Here is a 26,607-nt window from a genome sequence, read left to right as displayed (position 1 = left end):
GTAGATATGCATACTTTATTTTATGGAGTTTGTTATAATTTGGTTGTTTAATTATTTTGAGTAAAGTATGATAACATATGTTGATTGTTATGTGTTGTGGATGAAAATCATTGAATTATGAAAGGAGATCAAAGGGATTTAATTATTTAAATAAAATAAAAATATAATTAAAAAAATAGTAAATAGGCGTTAAAAATTTTGAAATTTGGTACCCAATGTAATTGGTGTCTTTCGGACGCAGCGGTGAAGTTGGATTTTCTGTTTGAATTTTCTAAACAGTCCAAAAAGGCCAGTAAAGTTACTGGTCGTTTTTAAAAGTTAAGAAGCATTGTGATTTATGATTTAATCATTTAAATTTATGAAGTTTAGTGAGAACTTGATGATGTAAAGTGGACTGAATGTGTGAACACGTACTAATACGTGATTTTTGTATGTGTATTGTGTTTAGGACCTCGGTTCATAAGAGGTTGAGATTCCATTCTTGGAGTGACTGTGTTGACTTATCGTGCTACTAAGGTACACGCTTGGACCATACTTTTGTTCGGTTATGTAAAGTAATGTTGTATTCATTCTATGATGTGATATTGTATATCACTTAAGGCTTAGACACCTCAAATAATCTAAAAGGAATTTAATTTAGAAAATGAGGATGATTGTGTTCATTACTTCTATGTGGTTGTTACATTGCATTTGGAATTATTATTATTCGTTCCCATGGCAGTTGTGGATCATTATAGTCACCATGGGGGTATGCATACTTTACCTTTGACGACCCAAACAGGACGGACAACGTCTTAGGTTGGAGGTTGCCTTGGGATTAGCTCTCCCATGTGTATTCCTCCAAACTTTGGTAACACTCTGGCAACCCGAATAGGACGAGCAATGACATGAGTCAGGAATTGGAAAGTCGATTATGAACTAAAGTTGTTAGAGCCTTTGCATGCTATGATGAACTCATTCCTTGTATGTAACCTCTATAGTGCACTGTATGAAGTCTCTGACGTGTATTGGTTTATGTTCTTTGAAACATGCAATGATGTTGTCATTCGACAACTTGATTATTGTTATATGTTTGATGAACTTCAATGTATTTTTCTATCACAAGTACTTTTACCTACAGACATTAGTTGTAAACTTTTAAGACTTCCGCTAAATTTTTATTATCCTTGTCGTTTATTTATTTCTTTATCACTAGAACGTCGTCGGTTCTAGAATTCGGTTTAACCTAAATGTCTGTCGTGTAATCTGAAATTCATATTTACATGTGAAATCCGGTTCACTTTAACTCGGACTATTACATACAAGCACTCTATAAAAAATGTCGAGTCTTAGGTGGGCAATCAAGACGCCATAATTTCTTCCAAAAAAGAAAATTAGGATTTTTTAGCGCATGTTCGTTAGGTTGATTAGGACTAAGCACGCCTAACTAGTAGCACGTTTTAACAGTGAACTTGTCATCTCTAGTGAACAACCAAAAAGAGTCTATTAGACGGCCATCTTTGTGAAAGGGGAATACTCAATATAGCATCCCTTGGACCAATCTGATTATGCACTCTTGAAAGATCCCAAATACCTTCTTTATAGTTGATAAAGTCTGACACTCACATATCACAATGAGATTGGCCTAGCATATCTATCCAAGTCACCATGCCATCAATAACAATCCATTTGTCAGCAGTAGCACTAATTGAACACCCATTACCATCCCTACAACAAAGACCTACTTTGAGAAGTGATTTTGATCCTCAAAGGCTCTTCCATGTGTATTCGAGTCATAGCCATACCTAGCTTCTAACGCATCTAAATGCTTGAAGACTTAGCTTTGAGGATAACCGCTAAGAAGGAACACTCAACATTGTGAATTTGCTAAACTTGTTTTGCAAGGAGAGCCATGTTAAGAACAATGATATCCCTAAAACCCATGCCATCCTTAACTCTTAGGCTTACAAAGATTAGCCTAATTGTGCCAATGGATTTTTTAATTTCCATTGTCGGAACGCCACCGAAGCCTAGCTATCATGGTATTAATCTCAGAAATGACACCCTTTAGTAGGGATGCAAACGGGGCGGGGCGGGGCGGGTATTGGCGTTACCATCCCCATCCCCATCCCCATCCCCGCGGCGGGTATAATTTTTTTCCCCGTCCCCGCCCCGATGGGTTTATACCTAATACCATCCCCATCCCCATCCCCATCTGGGTATCCATCCCCGTCTAATACCCATTTTACCCACCCACCACCCGTCAAATCCCCGCTTAATACCCATCTGTGTCACATATTTATTTTCAATTATTTGGGCCTTAAAACCCATAAAACATATCCAAACTCCAAAGTCTCAAAGAAAAACACATATCCAAAGTCTCAATTCAAACAAACATATATCCGAAGTCTCAATCAAACACATAATCAAAGTTTCAAACAAATATACATGTATAAAACAAAAGTATTTCAAGTTTCAACATCAACTCAAAATCATCTAAAGTAAATCAATCCAGAATAATTTCATCACTATCAAATTTCATTTCGCATTCTTCTTCCAACTCTCCAACAATTTTAGCAAAATCCTTGTCCTTGAATTCTCCACAATCTGCAAACACAAATGTTTTTATAACCAAAATTTATCAATGCATAAAAATTACACAATATTGATAGGATTAATGCTTACTTTTGAGGGCAGCCCAAATCCAATTTTGAGAACACATTAAAGCTTTAACGGCTTGAGGTAGTAGTCGAGTACGATAAGGATCAAGAACTCTACCACTTGTGCTAATAGCTGATTCGGATGGAACCGTAGAAATAGGAATACTCAAAATATCCCGTGCTACTTGTTGAAGAACGGGATATGTGCTTCCATTTGTTTTCCACCAATTTAAAATATCAAAATTATCTTCAAGTGGTATGTTAGCATTTTCCAAATACTTGTCCAAATCAGATTTTTCATAAGTTTTATTTTTGTCTCGCTCTAGAAATTGTGCAAACTCTCCCATATCAACATCATCACAAGAACTCCCACCACTTGCTAAATTGGAAGGTAGTTGCCTCTTACTTTGATTATTCTCACTCCTAGACTCATATTCATCAACTAATCTCCTTAATAGATTGCTAATTATACTAACGTCTCTATCATACTCATATTTATCAAATAACTTTGCAAAATAAAATCGAATAAGAGCCATTTTATACCTAGGATCAAGTATAGTTGCAACTCCCATCAAACCATTCATACTATCCCAATATTTCTTATATTTCTCTAACATTACTTCCGCCATCTTCACAACATAATCATATGGAGATGAAAGCCAGGTAGAAAGAGTAATTTTAAGTTTGCAAATTTTAGAAAAGTAAATATTAGCCACTCTCAAATCCAAGTTCCATGATTGAATGCATTGTTTTAATGCATCGGCAAGAACCTTGGCATTATGTGGAGCAGGGACATAAAGAAACCTAGTCAAAAAAAATAATTGCATCAGAAGTAAATAGGTAAGTAAAGTATGTTAGCACAAGTACAATTAGTAATTGATAGTAATACCTTATGATTCGACTTTGCAACTTCCACGCATTATCAATGAAATGTGAAGTGACCGCCATATAGCCTTTCCTTTGATTACTTGCAGTCCACGTGTCCGTAGTTAATGAAATTCGACTTTTGACTTTCCTCAACAAAGCTAGAATATTGTCCTTCTCATCCTCATATCTCTTCATTATATCCTTCCTAGTAGTGGTACAACACGGTACTTTAAAACCAGGTTGTAAAGTCTTAGAGTACTTCCTGAAGCCATAGTGCTCAACCATGCTAATGGGGTACTCATGAAATATAATCATCTCGGCCGAGTCCTTTCTTCCATCTTCTTGACGGAATTCATAAGGAGCCAAAGTCAAAGAATCACTACTATCATTCACATTACGTTGTGTACCGAATAATCTTGTTTGCCGAAGATCTTGACATATTCGCTTTCGACAACTTTGAATGTGGTCCTTCAAATGAGAAGTTCCCGCCTTTGCACCGGCGAAAAGTAGCTTATTACAATGATTGCACTCAGCCTTCTCTACCCCACCAACTCTCTTTCTCTCGAAATCATTCCAAACCGTCGAAGTGTGCTTACTTGTTTTAGCTAACACGTTAGGATCGGAAAGAACATGTGCTGGACTTTCATACTCATCGACGCTAATAGGAGTACAACTTGCAATAGTTGATGGGTTTAAAGCCATATTTATCTAACAAGTAAGAATTGTCTAACAACTAAGTACATATGCCAAGCACATAAGAAGCACATCAAGAGAAGCACATAAAGAGAAGCACATATTCCAAGTTTTTATCCCAAGCACATAACAACTAAGTCTAATACTAATACTCTAACACATCAAGAGAAGCACATAAAAGATCAAATTTTTATCCCAAGTTTATATCTTTAACCCATAATAGCCATAAAGTTCAATTGAAGTCATAAATCTAAGAACCCACTTGTACCCTTTTCCTTAAAAATTGAACACATTTGAATCCTTCAAGTTCAAACCCAATTAAGTAACAATTAAAATCAAAACAAATCAAAAAATTATAGTTATTACCTACATTTATAAGTTTTGTGTGGCTATATTCCATCGTAAAAACTTAAACATCATAAACATAATACTAGAATGTATCTAATAGAAAATACTAGTACGATGTGTTATTGACTTCATGCACAATGCAAACACTCAAATGTGTTCAACATATGAGGCCTCCTCCCACTCCTAGCTATAGAATTTCACCCTACCTATGTAGAAGCTTCTTAAACAACATTGGGGTTAACAAAAGTGAGATGACGCAACAAGCAGCAAGAACACATAAAAGACCAAAAACTCTGACCATGTTTAGGTTTGACTCTGCATCACAAAAGTGAGATGAGGCAGCAAGCACTAAAACCATTAATCAAAAATGAAAAACTCCATGAAAATTAAAATTATTTCAAGGCATTACAATCAGAAACCATAATACTCGATCTAGATAAAAACATGGCTTCAGACAATGACAATGACTATCATAAACCCAAAAGTTTGAAACCCCTCCCCTCCCCACCCCCACCCCCACCCCCCTACCATCAAATATGCGAGTATCGCAATTCACAAGTCACAATCCTTCAGATATTTTATAATACCCATATACAAACTGAAAATACCCACAAAATACCCAGAAAATATTGAAGAAGATGATATTATGTTCATGAATGCTTACCTGTGAAGATTGAAGAAGATGATTGAAGAAGAATGGCAGTGAAGATTGAAGAAAAATGAAATGAGTAATGACGCCCAGCAGTGAAGAGTGAAGACTGAAGAAGAATAGAAGATGGGATTGCAATTTGCAAATGAGTAGAGCAAATGACGGCCAGCAGCAGCAGTGAAAGAGAAAGGGTTTTAAAATTTAGGGTTTTCAGTTTTTTTTTTTTTTTTTTTTTTTTTTTTTTTTTTTATATAAAAAAATCGGGATTTTTAAAAATCTTTAAAAAAAATTTGAAAATACTTTCAAGAACTCCAGAAATTTGAAAATAAATTTTTTAAAAAATTTGTTCACTGCGGCGGGGCGTGGCGGGGCGGGGAGGGGAGGGGCGGGGCGGAGATGGGGCGGGTTTCACCTAAAACCCATCCCCATCCCCATCCCTGCGGTGGGTATGAATTTTATACCCGTACCCGCCCCATGATCCATCAAATCGGGACCCATCCCCTGGGGCGGGGATGGGGCGGGTCTCCTATTAGACCCGCCTCGCCTGCATCCCTACCCTTTACATTGCGAAAGATACTCATAAGATAGGTTGGAATGGGTTAAATAACAGATTTGATCAAAATCTCCTTTCCCCCTTTTGACAAAAATCTTTCCTTACAGCCCCCAAGCTTTTTCCATATGCGATCCTTAGTACATGAAAAGATGACCTTCTTCAATCTACCCATAATTGTTGGCAACCTAAGATATTTCTCATGACGATCAACTTTAATAACCCCTAAGCGTTCAGTTATCTCTAGTTTCAAACTGAGAGTGACATTCTTGCTGAAGGTAATTTGAGTCTTATGATAGTTTACTTTCTAACCGAAAGTCGTTTCATAAGTGCTAATGATATTAGCTAGAGATGGGCATTCCCGTAAAAGACACCTTAGCAAAAAAATTATCTTCATTAAAAAACAAATGAGAAATAACCGAAGCATTACGAAAAATTTGGGAGCACCTCCAAAACACTAGTAATGCAGCTCATGACCCTTTTGACCACAGCACCTCCAAAACCCATACGAAGCATCACACGTTCAAGAAAACCTCATTCCACCCTATCATACGCCTTACTCATATCCAACTTGAGAGCAGAAAAATTCTTGTTTGATGAGTTGTTGCTTCTCATTGAGTGAAAAATCTTTAAAGCAATAAGGGCATTGTCTGTGATCAACCGCTTCGAGATAAAAGCACGTTGATTTAAAGAGATAATTATCACCTAAGAAAGATTTCATTTTGTTAGCTAGAACCTTCGAGATGAACTTATATATAACATTGCAACATCTGATAGGACGGAACTCAGACATACACTTAGGGTCTCTACGCTTGGGAATCAGAGCAATACAAGTTTTATTAATATCATCCAAGCCTACATTTCCCCTCTACCGATTTTCCACAAGCCCTATAACATCACTGTTGGCTACATTTTATCTTTATTTTTACCCCTATAAGTGGCTTGTTTAGTGTGAGTAAACTACATGTTATTGCATTGGTTTATTGGATTTTACGCTTATTTTATTGCTTTGGTATTTTATTTCATTTCAAGATCTAATCATATACACCGAGCACAAACTAGCCCCTCTAGTTGCATACATTGCTCACCTAAACACCGAGGATTCAAAGAAGCGAAACATCATGAGCCAAGCCACAAGAACAAGCCAAAATAGATCTGCTCGACCAGTCGAGCAAGATGGCTCGGGTCGAGCGGAGTGCATTCACATTTCCAGAAGCTTCTGATCATCAGCAGGATTTAATTCAGGAGCACAGTACATCTGCTCTACTGGTCGAGCACAATGGCTCAGGTCGAGCGGAGTTGATTTTTACATTCTGTCCCATTCTTGAAGTCTCTGATGTTGAACCTGAAGGTGGCTCGACTGCTCGAGCGGGATTCGCTTGGGTCGATCGAAATGGGCGGCAGCAACATGTGCGATCTTTTTAAAGCATCATTCGAGGTCCAATTATATTTGTTGCTTCTAATTGCTGCTGCCAAGACTGCCAGCCACCCTACCCTATCCACTAGGGGTGGCACCCCCCTTCCTATAACCTAGGGGTGGTGGAGCAATCATGAAACCACCACCCCCACTTGTTTTTGAAGCCTATAAATAAAGAAGAGGAAGAAGGAGCTTGCATCTCAGTTTTCAAACTTTCATCTTGAGTAATTTATGTATTCTTCATAGTCTTGCTTTCATTTCAATTAAGAAATTAGTGTTAGCATAATTTCTATTTCAATTCAATCTAGTATTTTCATTTTCCAAATACAATCTTTACTTTATCCTTTATTGTAATGTTTTGCAATTTGGGATTCTTCAACCATTGATGTACTATTGTGAAGCTTTTGGAAGGTATTACTTTGAATCATCAATTCATCTTGTTCATCCTTAGATTGAGCTCAAATGAGTAACTTCTATCCTTGCTATATTGTTTTTAATTCATGTCGCTTAATCCCGTTGATATTTTGCTCTAGTTTCATATATTCATGCTTGTAGCTCTTCAACTTATATTGATTCCATCTCTTTAGGATACTCTAGCTTAATTTGTTCATTCACGATTCTTGACTTGCTGCATTCTAGAATTTCATTATGAGTATGAGTGAGTAGTTTGTTTTGGCTTAGGCTAGGCATTATCACCATGAATGTAGTTTGAATTGCTTTCTTTACCTTTGGTTTCGTTGTGTTGTAAGATAGATTTTGCTATCATGTTGTAGTGTCGTTGAATTGAGGGCAAGAGTCGATTTTTAACGATAATCTATGCTTAAAAGTTAAGACATCTCTATGAGAATAGGTAGATGCTTTAATTGGAAATGTTGAATGTGTGCTTCATGTCTTAAATCATGTATTAGCTCCATGAGAATAGGTAGTTGAGTATGGTTAAGAAGCTTTTGTTGCTCGAGAGAGAACATTAGTACTTATGATACGTTCTTCCCCATAAAAAAATATCCATGACCTTAAGTTAATGTTTAGTAAACACTACTTTGGTGAGAAAGCCTAGTCTATGCCTCTTAGTTTTTTTTGATCATTTTATCCTTGCTTTTAGTTCATTGTATCCTTATTTACTTTGTTAATTTGTTTTCATTAAGTTTCTTTATTTTTTTATTGTTCGTTTTAATTTTCTTTTAATATCTCCAAACATCATTTTATACGTTTTCGAACACACTAATCGATTGAGAAACTATTAACTTAATTCCCGCTCCTTGTGGATTCGACCCGTACTTGCCGACATACTACGCCACGCCGTGCACTTGCGGTATTACTATTGAAGGACATAAAGTCCCGATCAATCACCACCAACAACAATCCAAAACTTCTGGAAAAAATAAGCATAAAAATCATCCAGACCAAGAGCCTTCGTAGGGTGCACTTGAAAAAGAGCTGCTTTATGTCCTCCACCATCGGTTCACTTTCCATATGCACATCCATATCGTCTATAACCACTTGATTAATACCAACAAGCGCTTCATCATAAGAGTCTGGATGACAAGAAGTAAAAATCTGAGAAAAGTAATCAGAAATTATACCTTCCATGTCGTTACTACTAGTTTTCCAAACACTAGCTGAATTGTTCAAGCCCTTAATCGAATTCCATCTTCTCTTGGATGAAGCTTTATGATGAAAGTACTTGGTATTCTTATCCCCATCTTTTAACTCATTCGCCCGTGCCCTTATGTAACAATATGACTCCTCAAGGCGATGAAGGTTGTCCAGCTTAATATATCAGGAGTCCACTTTTGAATTTTGCTAAGAATCTTTTCTATCTTCTTTATCTTTTTTCAAACTTCCCCAAAAGCTTTCATGGCCCAAGAAGCTTGATTCTGAGACCATACTTCAATTCTTTTCACCATGTTAGCACCTAGACGATCATTCCAAGCCTCCTCAATCACTTTTCTACACTCCGCATTCGATAGCCACACGAATTCAAACCTATAAGGTTTTGAACCAGCCTCCTTGTGAATAGTAGACGAAGCATTAATAAAAAAAGGGCTATAATCTGATGTATAAATAGGGAAATGTCAAAAATAAAAATAAGGATACAAATCAGCCTATGAATCCATAGCTAAGAATCTATCTAATCGCTCCATAACATGAGTATTAGGGGAATTACCCCTACACCAAGCGAACGAGCATCCACGATAACCCAAAACTTTTAGGCCACAATCCACCAAGCAATCTCTAAATGCAATTATATTTCTATCACACCAAACTGCGCCTGCAATATTCTCAACCGAACACAATATTTCCATTGAAATTGCCAAAAAATAAGCATGGGCCAGAACTTAAACGTCGCAAGGATCTAATCAACTCCCACATATGGAATTTTTGAGAACATTCAGCCCAACCGTTAATAACACAAGCAAATCAATAATTATCCCCTCCCACTTCTCTGACCTTCAACATAATATGATGATTTGAGTACAACATCAAACTCTTATCCTAATCTCTCCATCAAAAACCCATTCCTCCCGAATTACCCACAATATTAAGACAAAGCCTCAAATCAAAACCACACTACGAACGAACAACCTTTAATTTTCTATCTTCAATCATAGTCTACATGACAAAAACAAAATCTGTTCTATCCCACCAACACCAGTTTTTTAGAGCCTTAATTGTTAAGGGATTGGCTAACCCTTGACAATTCCAACTTAAGATTTTCACTGATGTTCGCGAGGTTGGGAAAGACCAACCTCCACTACTAGTATTGAAACATTTACAAAACTATCATCACTCATCTTTGTTTCTTTGAATCACCATCGACATCCTGCATTTCCACATCCTCATCTCAACTCAATCTTTTAACACACTCTCCCAGTTTATCCTGATCAAAAATAGGGGGTGCTTATCTTTTGCACAACTACATTATCTCGAATATGAAGCACCATTTTTGTAACAAGAGAGGCAATCTCGATACATAATTAACATTTAATAATAATGTTTAATACAAAAAAAAATATTACGAAAGTCTCAAAATGCCGAATTGTTAAAAACTTTAAATCATAAAACTAAAACTGTTTAAAACAAAAGTAAAATATTACCTCAGATAAGAAATATTGTTTGCTCAAAAAGAAAAAAAAAATATACATCATCATCAAGTGATCAATAAAGATACAAAAAGCAGCTAAGTTCTCATAAATAGTAATTGCTGCGGCCTGGATCGGAACTTGAACTAAATCCTGCAAAATGCTGCCATCCATGATACGGATGACAGCCGATTGAATCGGTCAGCGCTTAACGCCGAGCATAACTTCCTATCCAGCTTAAAATACGGAAATTATACGCTACATTTACAAAATAATAGTTTAAGTACGAACTTATACTTAATTGACACCACCGTATATTTTTACCATGTTCTTTTTTCTGTTACATACTTTTAAGTCATTAAGATGCCATTCTCGATCTTGACAGAAGTACGTTACTGCCACTTATACAATTCGATAATCTTAACACTTGAGTAAGTTCATTTGGTTAATACTCATAACCGTACCATGCATCATAGCATCAACACTAATCAAGTTTATCAGTGATCAACAAGCACATCAATATGACATCTGATATATGTAAGGGTCTGATTAGGTGAGAACCGTAGTCCTAAACCCTAACTGTGGTGGGAGTCGTCACCCCTCCAATACAATATTTATGCTCGAGCTCTACAAGATAGGTAGCGAACCCCCTGTCTTACACCGCATTTTACGTGCCGGCCAACAAGGACGCCGGGATTTTACATGCCGGTCCATGGTTCGACATTACCTTACTATCAGGGTCATTCAATCAATACATTTCACACAAGTACATCTCATTTTTATTACTCCAAGTTGACTTTGAATTTGAATTTGACCAACCTAAGTGGTAACTTCATTTATTTAATATAATTCTTGATCATAACGTTTGATTTACCTTTACGTCTTTATATATTCATTACTTAAGTTTTACACATTAAATTTTATTTATAACTTTATTTTAATAGGTCAATTCACACTAATAACTTAATATTTTATTAATAGTCTCCAAATTAGTATTTTCCACAAGTAGCTACTAAAATCTATTTCTCTTGAAATAAGTTTCCAAAATTAAAATTTCCAACTTTAAAATAAATAAAACTTTATTCTCCTCACAAAATCAAACATTCTAAATAAAACTCAAGTTAAACTGCAACCTTTTGATAAGTTTTCAAAATTCAACAAGTTTACCAAAAAATAATTATTTCAAGTTTGGAAAAACAAGTAAACTTATTAGATTCGCGAAAATCAGCATTCTAGTTATAAAACAAATAAAACTTATAATTTGACAAAAAAAATCAATATTTCACACATAGTTTAAGAACAAGTTTACTAAGAATACTTTTACATCTTTGTATATAAATTTTGGTCAAATAATTAGCAGATAAAATATTATTTTGTACTAAATAATTAAATGTCACAAAAGTTATTATTTTTTTTTAATTATGAAATCTCATATATTCAAGAAAATCACTTCAATATTTAATAACTTATAAAGCTTTCTCAAAAATAACTTTTAAGATTTTATTTTAATATTATCACAAAATAGCTTATAATAATATAAAAAAAAATAAATCAAACTCTTTTTCTTTTTAATATGATAATGGTCGAATGGCCTATGAGTATTTCGGGGCCTTTTTTTTCACTAATAAAACAACTTCATTTAATTTATTATAGTAAATTCAAGATTTAAATAATTAACATAACCACAAAAAAAAAAAACAAATAAAAAAAATAAAAACTTTACACAATAACTTAGAAATTTACTATAACTTTAAGGATAAACTTAAATCTCATAATAAAGTATAATAACAATATTCTTAATATAATCATACTTAGCAAAATACGTTCATAAAATAACTTACTACCTTATAAACTAGTTTGAAGGCTAACATAAACATATTAGTACAAAATTCTAACATAAAATAAATTCTTAAATATAATAACATTTCTAATGTAACATATAACTCATAAATATACTAGCACTAGTTTATAACATGAATCATGCTTAATATCACTAGAATATAATTTCGCAATCAACTTCCTAAACTTGTTCAAAGACTATTAGATTAACATACTAAATATACTTTTAGCATACACATACTTAATATAATCTTGATCATAATTTCATTAAACTAACTTCCACTAAAATATATCAACATATTTCATACTTTGCATATTATAAAGTAAATATAATGTAAAATTCCACAAAAAGAGTAGGGTAAGAAGTTATACCATACTAACACCAAGGATTAGTACTAAGTACTAATTGGGAAAATAATAAGAAATAAGATCCTCCAAGATAGATGATAATGCTCCAAAGATAATTAATTCCAACTCCCAAAATAATGATGATGATTTAAGCTAAATAAAGAGTGTTCTAAGCTCCATGTTCTTTAATTTTTTTTTCAATTAATAAAGGTATTAATGTAGTAAGATTTTAATAAAGTGAAAATATAAGAAAGAATGTTAGAAAGATTTGATGATGGTGGTGTAAATGATCTCATGGCTAAGGGGGGTATTTATAATGGATTTGGGCAACTTTGTAGTTCATTGGATTGTATGAAAAAGAGTGTTAGGAGTATAGAAGAAGGTTAACTTGTGTAAGTGATTTAGAGTGTGTAAGTGAATGTGTTAAGAGTTTGGAGTGTGTAAGAGTTTGGAGTGTAGAAGAAGGTTAGCTTGTGTAAGGAAATGGTGATAGCTTGTGTAAGGAAATGGTGATAGCTTGTGTAAGTGATGAACATCATGGGTTACCATAGAAAGGATTTTGGTTCATCAAAATTTTGTTCTAGTATGTACAAGTGAATATACTTTAAAATAATGGGTAAATTTGATCATGAAAATATGTAGTTTATTTAAAATTTTGCTTGAACTATACTTAATGTTAATAATAAAAATACGACTCATTTTTATGTATAAAATAATTATATCAAAATTATAAGGTTAAATAATAAGCAGTAATGTTAATTTAAGGAAGAAAGTTAAAAAGTAACGTTTTACAAAACCGTGAATATAATAATAAAATTTTACTTTTCGTACTATAAAATAATAAAATAATATTTTAGTGCTTATAAAAAGATTTTAAACAAAATACTATTTTAAAGTTTAATATTTGAAAGAATTTACAAAATCGGAAAAGATTTAGGAATTAAAGATGGTTTGAAATGGATAATAAAAGGATTACAGATTTGAATTGAAAATTCGGAATAATTAATCGGAAGACTAAAATTAAGAATTTTGAGTCTGTTACAATTTTCTTCTTTGATTTTTCCACTTTCTTATTTACTTTATAATTTATGCCCATATTAAAGATAACTCTACCCTCATCACGAGGAATGGTATGTGAAGAGTAAGACATAGCTTGTACCTTTGATATAAACGTCACTATCGCACTAGTAAGATCCTAAAATGGGATAGCTTGCTGTTCAAGTACCTATGTTGTGGCTGGAACAAGAGAAGTTGGTAGCAAAACTAAGGAACCATCATTATAAATATCCTTCCCTTCGTTAATCTCATCATTGCAAGGAACAATTATTGTCTCAGGCACTCCCATCAAACAAGGAGAAAAAAATCATTACCCACGACATTCTCACAACTTAACTGTTTTGGAGTAAATAATTGTTTACCCCTAACTTTATGCAAATCAATCTCTCTCTTATGTACACTATACCCCTTCCTAGGAGATGTCTTAATATTCAAGCCCTATTTAACGCCATCTTCATGAGCATCTTCGAAAACGGTACGACAATCCTTGTCGGTATAACTCATATACCACAAAGAAAATAAAAATGTGGTAATTGTTCATACTTTAACCCAAAATTCACAAATCTATCATAACCCAAACTCGATGGAACGCGTCAATCTCATGAGCTCTTCCTCGATATCCATGACTTCCCCTAACAAACAAGCAATAGTTTTAACTCTCTCATTTAAGCGAAAACCAAACGAAAGATTATATAAACGGACCCAATGAAAAACAAAGAGAAAATAAAAATTTACCTCAGTCGGTTGCGTATCAGGGGCTATTTCTTGGAGAAGAAGCAACCTTTGTTTGAAGCACCACGGACGACCAGTCATCACATTTTCCTTATCCTGCAAATGAAGAACTGAAAGAGAATGGTGTTTGCCTCCATCAATCGAACAATCACACCATCCTTCAAATTCCATGCTTGTAACATCATCCTTTTTAAGGCATCAAAATTGATGGGTTTTTCTGTGTATAGTTTACCCACCAACTGCAACCCTAATTTTGCGTCCTTGAATTGTTGTCTTCGGTACTAAAATCAGCGACGTCCTCCTTATCAATAATGATTTGCAGGTGTGCACATTAGTCAGAAAGATCTTCTGCCATATTGTTATCTTATTGATAAATAGGAGACATGCTTTACAAAAGAGGAGGAAACCCTATAAACCCTAGGGAGATAAGCCCTAACTCTAGAGAGAAAAGAGGAGAGAGTTAAGTTAGCTTGATGTTTATTTACTTATTAATTGAAAATCTTCTATGGCATTGGTAATCAATATATTATATTTATATTAAGGAAAATCCTTATGGTAATTACCAATTTTATAGAAACACAAGTGGTGGCGCTTTTTTAGTTCCACATGGTAGCAAGTAGCAACAGGGTTTTAACTTTACAAAATCTGTTACAAAATCTGTAGCAAATTGCGTTAAAAAACATTAAATTTCGTTAACTTTAATATTATAAAGCATGAAGTTAAAAAGTGAGGGTGTAATTGTCTTTTTAATTTATTTTTAACAAATTTTTAATTGATTTTGCTATGGTTTTTATAAAGTTGAAACATTGTTGCTACCATGTGGAAAATAGTAAAAAATATATTACCTCTCATGTTTCCCTAAAACTGGTTGCTACCATGTAGAATTTTCCTTATATTTGTTATAGGTAACAATTAACATCATTATTATTATATTCAATGTGTCCCGCTTATAGGAAACTATGATAGGGTCTAGGAAGAGAAGGAAGGTAGCAACTCATACCCATAAATAATGATGCGACCAAAGAGTTACTCGGCTCGAGAAAGATCCTCTAAACGAGAGGTTCCTACATCAAAAAGGACTAATTGAAATATCATATAAATAATTAATCATAAAATTAAACATAAATAAAAGATGTATAAATAAATAAAAATAACTAGGTAAAAAAAACAAGTAAAAAAATAATATGTAATATATTACCTTCAATTCACGGTAAAATATTGTCGTTAATAATTGACATTAGTAATTAATTAAGCAGTATGACCATAAATTAGAACCAATGAACTAGTTTTGATCATCATAGCAACGTAAAAAAGTACAAAAGAACACAACAAAAAACATCAATAGTCAAGATCATCATCAACAACAACTAGTACTAGAACACAACAAAAAAAAACTATCCTATTAGTTTATGGGTCAACGGGTACATGGTAATTTACAAAATGTGGCCTATGAACCGACTCGATAAAGGCGCATCGAGAACCCAACCCGACATTTTACATTTGTCCTAGAAATAACCCACCACTAAGGACCTAGGTTTGGAACAAAATCCTAATGGTTCAAGGTGTTTCTCGATAGATGACTTCTCTTGAATTTTATACTCCCGATCCACTTGCGTCTGTTGCACTGACACTGATTTGACAATCCTAGGCACGACTAAACAACCCTAGGGTAGCTTTCCATCATTACCTTCGTGAGCCACGATTGCATTTAATGCAAAGTGTTTACAATTTTCAAAATTTTAACGGAAATGAACAGTTGTGATTTCCTAATATGCCCGTTGAGGGAATTATCTAACTCTATAAGTACCCCACATTCTACATTTGCAAGAAAATCAATAAAATGTAGTTTCATTCAATAAATTCAGTATTAATTAACAATAATCAATTTAATTAATAAATTTACATAAATTTAACATGACTATAAAGACAACTTTTCATCCCATTGAGAAACCCGTTATTGAGAATCAATGTCAATAAGGCACCCTCCACTCAATATTCTTTTGGAGTGTTTAGCAATATAATTTTTTTATTGTTTTTTCAATAAAGTTATTAGATAAATAAGTTTTAAATTAGTTGAGAATCCTTTTATAAGCCAAATTCATAAACTACTCTCCGTAGGTTTTGTCACTAGAATTTGACTTTTATCTTACGTTTGCTCTAAGTAAAAGCCAACAACTAACAAATAGATATAATACTTATCAAACATCTTTTTAGGAGTTAGGATTTTCTCCATTACTTAAAATATAATAGAGGGTTTATTATACAATCTAATTTTAGAATTGCTTGATAGAGGAAAATATAGAGAATTTTAATATTATATTTTTTACTTTAAAAATAGATGCCAAAATTTTAAAACAGATAATTGGGAAAAAGTAATTAAAAAAAATCCTAATACTCTTTCTAGTAGGTAGAACTTGCTACCCAATCAAATAAGTTCAAGTAGTGGTTACTTGTCAAACTCACACTTTTTCAATGAGAGACATGAAAGGAATAATGATAAGGTGAAGCCACTTGGTTAGACCGGCAGGTAAGGTAGCCGCTATTTTTTCTATTCTATTTGAGTTTTTCCAAGTGTCAATCATATATCCGGTCTTCTTGAGGCAACGTATCATTTTCATAAGGTTCGATTCTTGCTAGCCTCCGATCATATCATATTCTTCACAGATTCCAAGTACATTAATAATATAATATTTATTCCATCACACGAAACAAAGAGCACACAGATTTGTTACGAAACCTCTGTATTTGAGTACTTCTTCCTTCATCTTCAGACCTCATTTGTCATTCAAGTGTTTAAGGTATAGAGATATTAGAGAGGAACAAGAAGCCATGGCTGGAAAAGAGGAAGGTGAAGTAATCGAGGGGTTCAAATTTGTACAGAATCACGGCAAAGATAGGGTTAGAGTTGGTAGAGTTTGGAAGAACTCTAATGGGTTTTATCATTTTGTTGAATGGAATGTTAGCATCAGTCTTTTATCTGATTGCATCCGTTCTTATGTCAATGATGATAACTCTAATATTGTTGCTACTGATACCATGAAGAACACTGTAATTCTTCTTCGCCTACTTTTCCTTTTTAATCTACGTTTTCTTCTTATTATATGTTCATCACTTTATTCATTACCCATTTCATCTTTTTGGTTTGGATTATGTTATTGAATTCATTGATAAAACGAACTAAATCGAGTTTGTTTGAGATGATTTACCTCAAATATTAATTTGAAGATGATTTACCTCAAATATTAATTTGAAGATGATTTACCTCAAATATTAATTTGGTCCAACTTACTTTTACTCCGGATCGTGATCATCGCTTCTATAAGCGGAATATATGGGTTTTGATGGTGGTGATGATGATGATGAGTAATTTGCATCCGTTGTTGATTTGGATCATAAAGTAATGTAAGATATAGTTGAGGGGGATTGAGATTAAGATTCATTTGGGTTGTATGAACTGATGAGTTCGATCAAAGTGTTGTTTTACTTCCTTGTATATGATATGATTAATGATACCATGCTTTGTTCTTTACTCCTGAAAGATCCAGTATTGTTGGGCTATGATATTTGGTGAAGAACAAACAAGAACAATCAAAAACAGTGCTATTGAGCTCTTTGGTAGTGGATTGAATCTGTTGTATTGCTCGACCGAGCCATTGAGCTCTTTGGAAGTGGATTGAATCTGTTGTATTGCTCGACCGAGCCATTGAGCTCGACCATTCGAGCAACCCTTTCTTTGGCATTCCCTTGCTATTATCAAAGCATACCAAGTCTTCCACCTTGATCACTTCATCAAGTGATCCAAATTTCAATCCTCCATACTCTATTGCACTCACATCTTCACCCTTAGGTGTGCAAGATAGTGCGTGAGCTATGAGGTGCTCAAAATCTTCACCAATGGCATGAGATTTGGGACTTGGTACAACAAGAACTAATCTGGATGTTTTCTTGGTGAAAAGAACAAGACATCTATCTAATGGTTTAAGTCAGGGCTGACTCTAAGCAAGTGCAAGCCTTGCCTACACCCAGGCCCAAAAAATTTTAATTTTTAACTGATGTTAAGATTTGAATATATATATATATATATATATATATATATATATATATATATATATATATATATATATATATATATATATAAATAATAGTTTAGGGGCCCATAAAAAATCTTTCGCCTTGGGCCCCTAAATATGTGGGGCCATCCCTTGTTTTAGTGTGGACCTTCATTTCATTTTTCCGTTTTGGTGGTGTTTGACCCGTGTACACATGTGTGCAGTTCTGGACAGAGCAAACCCACATAATAATTTTTGATCCCTGTTTATTTGATATTTTACATAAATTTTGGGATTTTATTATAACTAATGAAACTAATTATAGATCAGTTTAACCTATTGTAAACTAATATGTGGGACCCTTATTTTCAGAGGCCTGGAATGGTGGGGCACACTGCGTGTACCCAAAACCATCACTTCAGTGTGGTTGCGGACAGTTTATTTTTAACCTCTTCGGTAGTTTTGTCCCTTAATTTCAGGTCCCTCTTTTGATAGAATTTACATGAATGGTGGGTTATGAAACAGGTTTATGCAAAGGCAAAGGAATGCAAAGAGCAAATTACTGCTGAGGATTTTGCTGTTCTGTTAGCTAAGCACTTCACATCTTATTATAAGCAGGTAGCTTTATATATCCTTTCTCAAACTGCTCAAATTTTGATTTGTGACATTCTAGAAGTTTCTTTCATAAGAACATTAATTGTATTGCACCTCTATTGATCTTAATTTGTCTTTTTGTCAACTTTGAGAAGTGAAGAACTTCATAATTACATGTATATTGTTTACTGCAAGTGAAGAGCTTTATCACTACACTAACTTTAAGGTATATATGTTTCAATTATAGCTCAGAAAGCAAATTTAGTTGTTAGTTAGGAAAGAAGACCCTTTGGTGCCTGTAACATGTTTGTAAATATAATATGCAAGTGCTCCTTCAAAATCAGTGTCTGCTTAACTAATCCTTATATCTCACATTTTACATATTATAGGTATTACTCATTAGTTTGAACATTTCCTTCAGTATCACTAACCAGTATAACACAATAACTAACTATTCTTTATTTTGTATGTATAAGCGCAATATCCTTTTTCTCAAAGCCGAGGGATTTTATAAATTAACTATAGTCTGACTTGATCTAATCTGGCTGCTTGAAATGATGCACAACCTCGTTTACAAGTCATGGACGTATGACCTAAAGCAGATCAGGTGATGTTATGTAGTTATTTGGTCCATGATGATAAAAAGTTTTGAAAATCGAGAGAGTGAACTTTAATGCTTTTAAATTATGTTAACTTAATGGATGAAAATGCTGTTAGCTGTCAGTATGATGATGATTCACAAAATATTGATGTTGCTTGATAAGTTTAGACACGATAGCTAACATTTTTAGTTCTATGTCATTTTTTACCTAGGATATTCATGCAGTTTTACTGATCACTTTGAATACTAATGCATTTGGCAAATTATAGTTCAAACTAGTAAAGCCTAAGGCAAGCTTCTTAAGGCGCCTTAGAGTGCCCTTTGGTCTTAGCCTCTAAAGAACTCCATTTAATGAGGGAACTATGTATTTGCCTTTCCTGACCTATATTCCTCTCACGTTCTTCTTCATTATTTCCCTTCTTCTGTGGTTTTATTTTGGGGTATTTTAAGGGGCTTTTTATTTTTATTTTCCTAAAGTATGTGGACACATCTGATGCCTAGAGCCTATGATATAGGGACCCTTTGAGCCTTAGGGTGTCTCACACCTTTTAAAAGTAAGTGCCAAGGTGGAGTCTCTTAATGACGTTGGAGTAATTGAATGTTGTACAAGTTCTTTGAGAAAGTTCCAACTTCCCGGCCACTTATCCTAAAAAGGAACATAGATGGTGAAAACTTTTGATTTGTTGACTCTATGCTCGTTAACTTACGTGGTCTCGTGGATTGTACGAAGTTAGGCTATGATAAATGTTGGCATTCGTCAAACTAACCAATAACACTAAATATTTTACTCATCACGTTTTCTTTTTGAGAAAAAATAATCTAGAAGGAACGCTAGTTAAGATTTTATTGTTGCAAGTTGAATAGCATGACGTAGAATTTAGAATTTAGGAGGAGGCTTTAAGAATTTATTGTGGATAATTAAGAAGCAAGTAAGAATGAATCTGTACTGTACTCTGCAGTTTGGCTGGAAGGGTAGTTTTGCAGTTTAATTAGTACTTGTTTCAGAAAAAGTTCTTCCTGGTATGCTAGTTGCTTATGGAGGCTTTCAGAGGTTTTAGGGATAATTAGGGGGCAAGTTTTAGTCAACTGCTGGAGAGGCTTAGAAGGGCAGTTTTCAGGTTATGTAGCACATATATAAGCAAAAGTTCTGTATGCAATGGTTGTTAATTTGGTGCTCCTTTGTGTTAATAACAATTCCCATACAAGAAAGATTTTATTACTAGTCTTAGATGAATTTGAAACTCATATATTTACTATTTTGACTAAATTAATTTTCTTTTCTTGTTGAATAAGAGGGAAAAGTGAAAATAAATCTAAAATAGAGAGATGCTTTTAGTAGATTGCATTGTCCATTAGGAATAGTTCTTTGATTTTAGATTAGAATGAACTATAGTATAATGATTTATTAGAACTTGTGCACTTATTATTCTTGTAAAGTTGCAAAATATGTTTGCGGATCAATTGAAATAAATTTTTATTATCATATGGATAAGGTTGGGGCCGTTGGGCACATGTGAACTCACCAAACCCTGTGTAGTTGGTAGCCACTTATGGCATTGGGGTAATAGAATGTCTAATAGATGGTTAACTATGGTGAACTGCTGAGTAATTAGATTTTTGCTAACTCATTTGATGAGCAGTTGTGCTTACCATGAACAGGTGGTATTGAGGATTCATGACTTGAGGCACATGTCCTTTGGATTTTAAGGAAAGGCTGTTTATGTGAGGTAACAGTTTGACAAGGTTGAGAGTTTTTGGGGTTTATGTTGAGGTTATCATAATCACACATTGTGATGCTAAAGACAAATGGTAAAAGAACACTAGAACTTGGAGTTTGTAACAATCTGGAAATAGTGGAAATAAATGTCATTATTACCTGGACTTTGTCAACCTTTCAACAAATCAACTTGTTTATGTGAGGTTATAGTTTGACAAGGTTTCAAGTAAATCTTGATGGCATATGCTCCTGTTAACATTTTTATTAAGGCATATGTGATTTAAATGACTCGATGAAAATTATTTGAAGCTAGGTTGTGTATACTGGAAAAACACACCTGTCGAGGAAGAAGAGGTTAAAACTAAGTATCATCTTAGCTGCCTTACATAATTACTTTTAAATTTGATGTTTCTAAAGTTTCATGTTCCAGCTTGTAAGTGGCAAAAAATAAACAATTTTCATTAGACAATGTATCACAATAATATCCTAAAGCGATTATATGCAAAGTTATTTCTTGTTTCTCTAATCAAGATTGTGTACATATTGAAGTACATGCAATTTAAAGTTGAGGGGAAAAACAAATTAAAGTGTTGAGTGCTAAGCCAAATGATGTGTACTCTATTAGTCATGTCTTCTGAAAATATGAAATGTTTGGCTTAGTCTTGTGATGAATTTTTGAGGACTTCTTTGTTGTGAGCAGGGTCGTTTCTGACCCTAGGTAAGGTAGGCATTTGACTAAGAGCCAGAACTAGAAAAGGACCCAATACTTAAACTCAACAATGTTATCACCTAGGATGTAGAACGCTATTTGTAAAATTATAACTTTACTTGAACCCAATACTTCAACTTTAGCATGCATTTTTTATTATATTAGTTCTTTTACCAATTAAGAAGTATACGACACGTTTACACTTTAATGATAATTATAATATATATAAGAATCCATCTTTTGTTATTTTGGAAAACACCCATTAAAACCCAGAATCAACCCTCTATAGAGAGGCCCCATTTATTTCATTTTGCCTAAAGGCCCATGAAATGTCGGAAACAACATTAGTTGTGACTTGTGAAGTAGCTATTAGTACTGAGATAATTTACGGGTTAAAGAGAAATTTAGGCATCCTTTTGTATCGTGCCGTTTCCTTGTAAAATACTGTTGGTACATCCATTTTCTTTGGTTTTGCAATATGTTATTTAGAAAATCTATTCAAAGTCTTTATGAACTCAGTAATTTTATTTGATGACTTTGATGTTACTTTTATTTAATTGGAAGATTCAAGCCAATAAATGACTTTCTTTACTTTGTCACTGCTTCTCCTTGCTATTTAAAAACGATTCTGGTTTGAATTTTATATTTTCAGGAGCATTTTTCTCATGTAACATTCAGTTTAGGGTACAGGTTTCTGAACCTTATTATTACTTAAAACTTCTGAGAATATTGCCCTTTATTGTCCCGTTCCAACTACCATTTTTTTCATTCGTTGTGCAGGTTACTTCTGCCATAGTCAAGATAATAGAGAAGCCATGGAAGCGTGTATTTGTAGACGGTCAACCACATAGGCATGGTAATAATATGTTTTATATGTTATGAAGTGAAAGTATTCTGGGCAATTGGCAGTGTTAATTGCTGAATGATTTCCTGTCATACTATATTTATCAAATATGCCGCCTGCAGGATTTTAATTGTCTTATATTATCCACTGAAGACGGTATAATAGGATGCTTCTGCAATTGTTAACCTTTGGTTTTAAAAAATCATAAATGTGGATGTCTTCTCTTAATGTACTTAAATTATTCATGGAGATCAGGCTGCTTGTTCTTCTGGGTTTTCCATGATATTTGTACCTTTTTTTCTAAATTAACTATATATATATATATATATATATATATATATATATATATATATATATATATATATATATATATATATTACTTCAATGATTACTGTCGCATTTTGTTAAAATTTTGAAAGTCAAATCTGGTAATATCTTGATGCAGTGTTCTTAATGAAGGGTTGTAAAAAAAAAAAGACATTCAAAATTGGCTGAGTTATTTTTACGAGTATTGACTTTATGCTCATGATCACTGTTAGAATATATAACATATCCTAGGGCCAATATGACAAGACATCACGAGTTTGAATCTCAACCACCCCTCAATTAAAGTGGAATATTCAGCGCCAAGTATGAGGAGGGCCTATGTCACATCCACACTTTTAGCCTAAAGGGCTCTCGTGTGAGGAGGCGTGTTAGACTATATAACATATCTTAGGGCCTCAACCATCAGCTTAAACTTTTGGTTGAGTTGGTTCCTTGACAATCACCATTTTTCTTAGATTTCCTTTTTTACTAAATTGACCAGTACTCTTAGTGGATTTCCTTGTTTTGTTTAAACTTCACAATACTTCTTTTATGTGTCCTTAGAGGTCTAAAGTAGGTCATCTATTTTTTAATAAAATAAGGTACTTACAATTTAATCATTGAATGCTACTTTTGTACCCTAAGGTTTTGAACTTGGATCCGAAAAGCATGTGGTAGAAGTTGTCTTGAATAAAGCTGGTGCCATAACATTATCATCAAGCATTGAAGAATTATCACTCTTGAAGACCACAAAGGTAACAGTTGCATTTTTTATTGTTGCAATCTGATCATTCGTTTGGTTGGATAGACACTAATTCTGTTCTCTTTCCTACATGATTAATGAAACACATTTTTCCATTTTCTTCCAAATGGAGGTAAGTGTTTTTGCATTTTGACAGAAAAAATGATTTGCTCTTTCTCTGCACTTGATCTCTAATCGAGTTTAAATGACAGGCTATTATTTAGAATCCGTCATGCATGATAAGAATTATGTTGGGGATTTGTATCATACTTCAATAACAAATCCCCCATTGCAAAACTTTATCACCAAACCAAATGGAGTGTTGGTCAAAGTTTCTATATTAATGATTTTGTTTTGATTGTATTTGTTATGTATGGATCAATTATTGTTGGTTCTGCTTTAATAGCGAAGACCATTATACTTCTCTGATGGCAGCTAAAACGTACACTCCAACTCTCTTTGTTATCAAATTTTCAGCTCATATAAGGAAATAGATTATAGCCAGTGCAATATATGCCAACTATTGTTGAACAAACTTGAACTTTCCGAAGGAATCACTATTTAACTTAGGCTTTCTTATTAGAGAAGAAGCCTTCTTTTTTGAAATTGTTGCATCTGTTTTCTGTAGTAACATAATTGCGTGCAATTGTTTCATAATTTTCATTCTTTCGGTACAGTCTGGATTTGAAGGATTTGTGAGGGACAAGTACACACTTCTGCCAGAAACACGAGAGAGGATGCTTGCCACAACAGTTTCTGCAACATGGAGGTATATCTATGGCTAGATTTTTTAAGCTATATTATAATGTTCAAGGTTTTATCTGAACAAGTATTTGCCAAATTGCTATCATTATTATGTAGTCATGAAGGTTCCAGTCAAGCTAGGGGACTGCTCTTTTGATACTCCATTTTGTACAAATTTCAAGACTTTATTTTTATGATGCGATTGTATATTTGTATTGGTATAAGTCTAGATTCTAGACTTTTATTAACAGGAACGTCGCCCATAGGCATTGGGACCCAAATCAAATATGGTATAGAATTCTGCTCATTTTAGCTTTTAGTTTGGTTAACGCATTGAACATGTAAATTGTTGGTGTTCTGTCACTTTCTGTCATCTTTGAATCATTTCTGCTGCTGATGTTTAGCTAAACGACATTTCCAACGCCAGTGAAACTGGTCTTTTAGTTATATTTTACTTTTTGTGCGCTTGTCAATCCACTTAATTTGAGATCTAACAATGATACCTAAACCCGGCCTTGGTGGAAGCCTAGGTCGGAGCCATCCGATGGCAATGGGTGATGGAATGTCGTTGAAAAATAACAATTGATATTCACGGTCGCTAATTCGAACAGGTTTTCATTCGACAATGTTAATGACATTCCATTGAAACCAATGTACTTTGCTGAAAGATACTTTGAAGTGAGGAAAGTGTTGGTCAGTACTTTCTTTGGTCCTCCTAATGAAGGTGTTTATAGCCCATCCGTGCAGAGCACCCTTTATCAAATGGGAAAGGCTGTTCTCAACAAGTAAGTCACTTAATCGTAACCTCCCATGTTTTCTTCTTCCTTTTTCTCTTGTTTGATTATTTCAATTTTTATAATTCCAGATGCCATGATATATCTTCTATCAAACTGAAAATGCCAAATCTGCATTTCCTTCCTGTTAATTTATCAAGCATGCAGAATCCAAACCTGGTCAAGGTAAAACTCTTCCCTATTGAAATTGATGTATTTTCCTTTTTATATCCTATATGTTTGTTTAAGGCGGCAAGTTGGGAATGGTGAAAAAGATATCGGAAAATCTGTTTTTTTATACCTCTTAATTAACAGAAGATCCTGAAAAATAAACATAAAAGGCTACTTCTGTGATTGAAAGCTTGAATATCATCAAGGACTGGTATGGAGTCATCATCATTATCACACCCAGCTTGCATATCATGCTCATAACAACTATGATTAGGGTCTAGGAAAAAAGGGTTGAATGACAGCATATCATACCTTTATCAAAGGAGACATGGCGGTTGCGGCCAATTGGACCCTCAGCTCAAGAAAAACCTGTAAATGAAAATAAAAGACCCTCGGCATTCCATACCCTTATCATTGCTTTTTGTTCTGCATCTGCTGGTTCATGTTTTTGGCTTCTGCAGATTAAACTCAGCTTGAAACAGGAAACTGACTGAAATGAATATGCTAATTTGCAGTTTGCAGACGATGTGTTTCTTCCGACTGATGAACCACACGGAACAATTGAAGCAAGCTTGAGTCGCCTCCACTCGAGGATGTGAATGAAGCAGCTTCCACACAAGTTATCTTTCTGGCATCTTTTCTTTGACTACTTTCTGGTTTTAGGAGATCCAAGGTCCTGCGGGTTTCTGGACCTTTTTAATACACAACTTCAAACTATCTTAACTACTCCTAAGAAGTACAAATAAGAATAAAAGTCAAAATGATTTTTTTTTTTATTTTTTATTTTTTTTTTAATTTTATGATATGATGTAAATGAAACTAATTAGCCGTGTGGTGTAGAGCAGTCAGCAATATCAGTGTAAACAATGAAGTTGTATACTATATTGATTTGCATTGCCTTTGAATAGGCAGAAGAAGATGATAATAGCCTAATAAAGAGATAGACACAGCATTATCATAAGATATGCTAAGGTATTATAGGAGGCACATGATTTTTAGGATCCTTGACATGGTCCCTCAAGATGGACGGCCATCGGGAAAGTTCAATCTTGGACAATAGCATGTTTAGTCGCGGCTGTGACGGTGCTTTAGTTAGAAGATCAGCCAATTGATCATCTTAATGTATATTAGTAACA

The 26,607-nt window shown here is 34.0% G+C and overlaps 1 protein-coding gene and 1 long non-coding RNA gene across 2 annotated transcripts; one reads left to right on the top strand and one right to left on the bottom strand.

Annotated features, from left to right (window-relative positions):
• Nucleotides 1–13,397: 13,397 nt before the first annotated feature.
• LOC130828811 (uncharacterized) lies at nt 13,398–25,990 on the bottom strand. The gene is made up of 3 exons (XR_009047394.1): nt 25,784–25,990; nt 14,225–15,285; nt 13,398–14,121 (listed from the first exon to the last, which is right to left on the bottom strand). It is a non-coding gene; the product is annotated as an uncharacterized LOC130828811 (long non-coding RNA).
• On the top strand, nt 16,687–26,126 carry LOC130828809 (uricase-2 isozyme 2). Its single transcript, XM_057694813.1, has 8 exons — nt 16,687–17,269; nt 18,796–18,888; nt 22,672–22,747; nt 23,687–23,796; nt 24,461–24,552; nt 25,139–25,312; nt 25,393–25,486; nt 25,987–26,126. The coding sequence occupies exons 1-8, from the start codon at nt 17,051–17,053 to the stop codon at nt 26,068–26,070; spliced, it is 942 nt and encodes a 313-aa protein (XP_057550796.1). The 5' UTR covers nt 16,687–17,050; the 3' UTR covers nt 26,071–26,126.
• Nucleotides 26,127–26,607: the final 481 nt, after the last annotated feature.

Source organism: Amaranthus tricolor, chromosome 12 (genome assembly GCF_026212465.1).
Source record: "Amaranthus tricolor cultivar Red isolate AtriRed21 chromosome 12, ASM2621246v1, whole genome shotgun sequence".
Taxonomy (NCBI): domain Eukaryota; kingdom Viridiplantae; phylum Streptophyta; class Magnoliopsida; order Caryophyllales; family Amaranthaceae; genus Amaranthus; species Amaranthus tricolor.
Note: the sequence above shows the minus strand (reverse complement) of the source record. Positions and strands in the feature narration are given on the sequence as shown.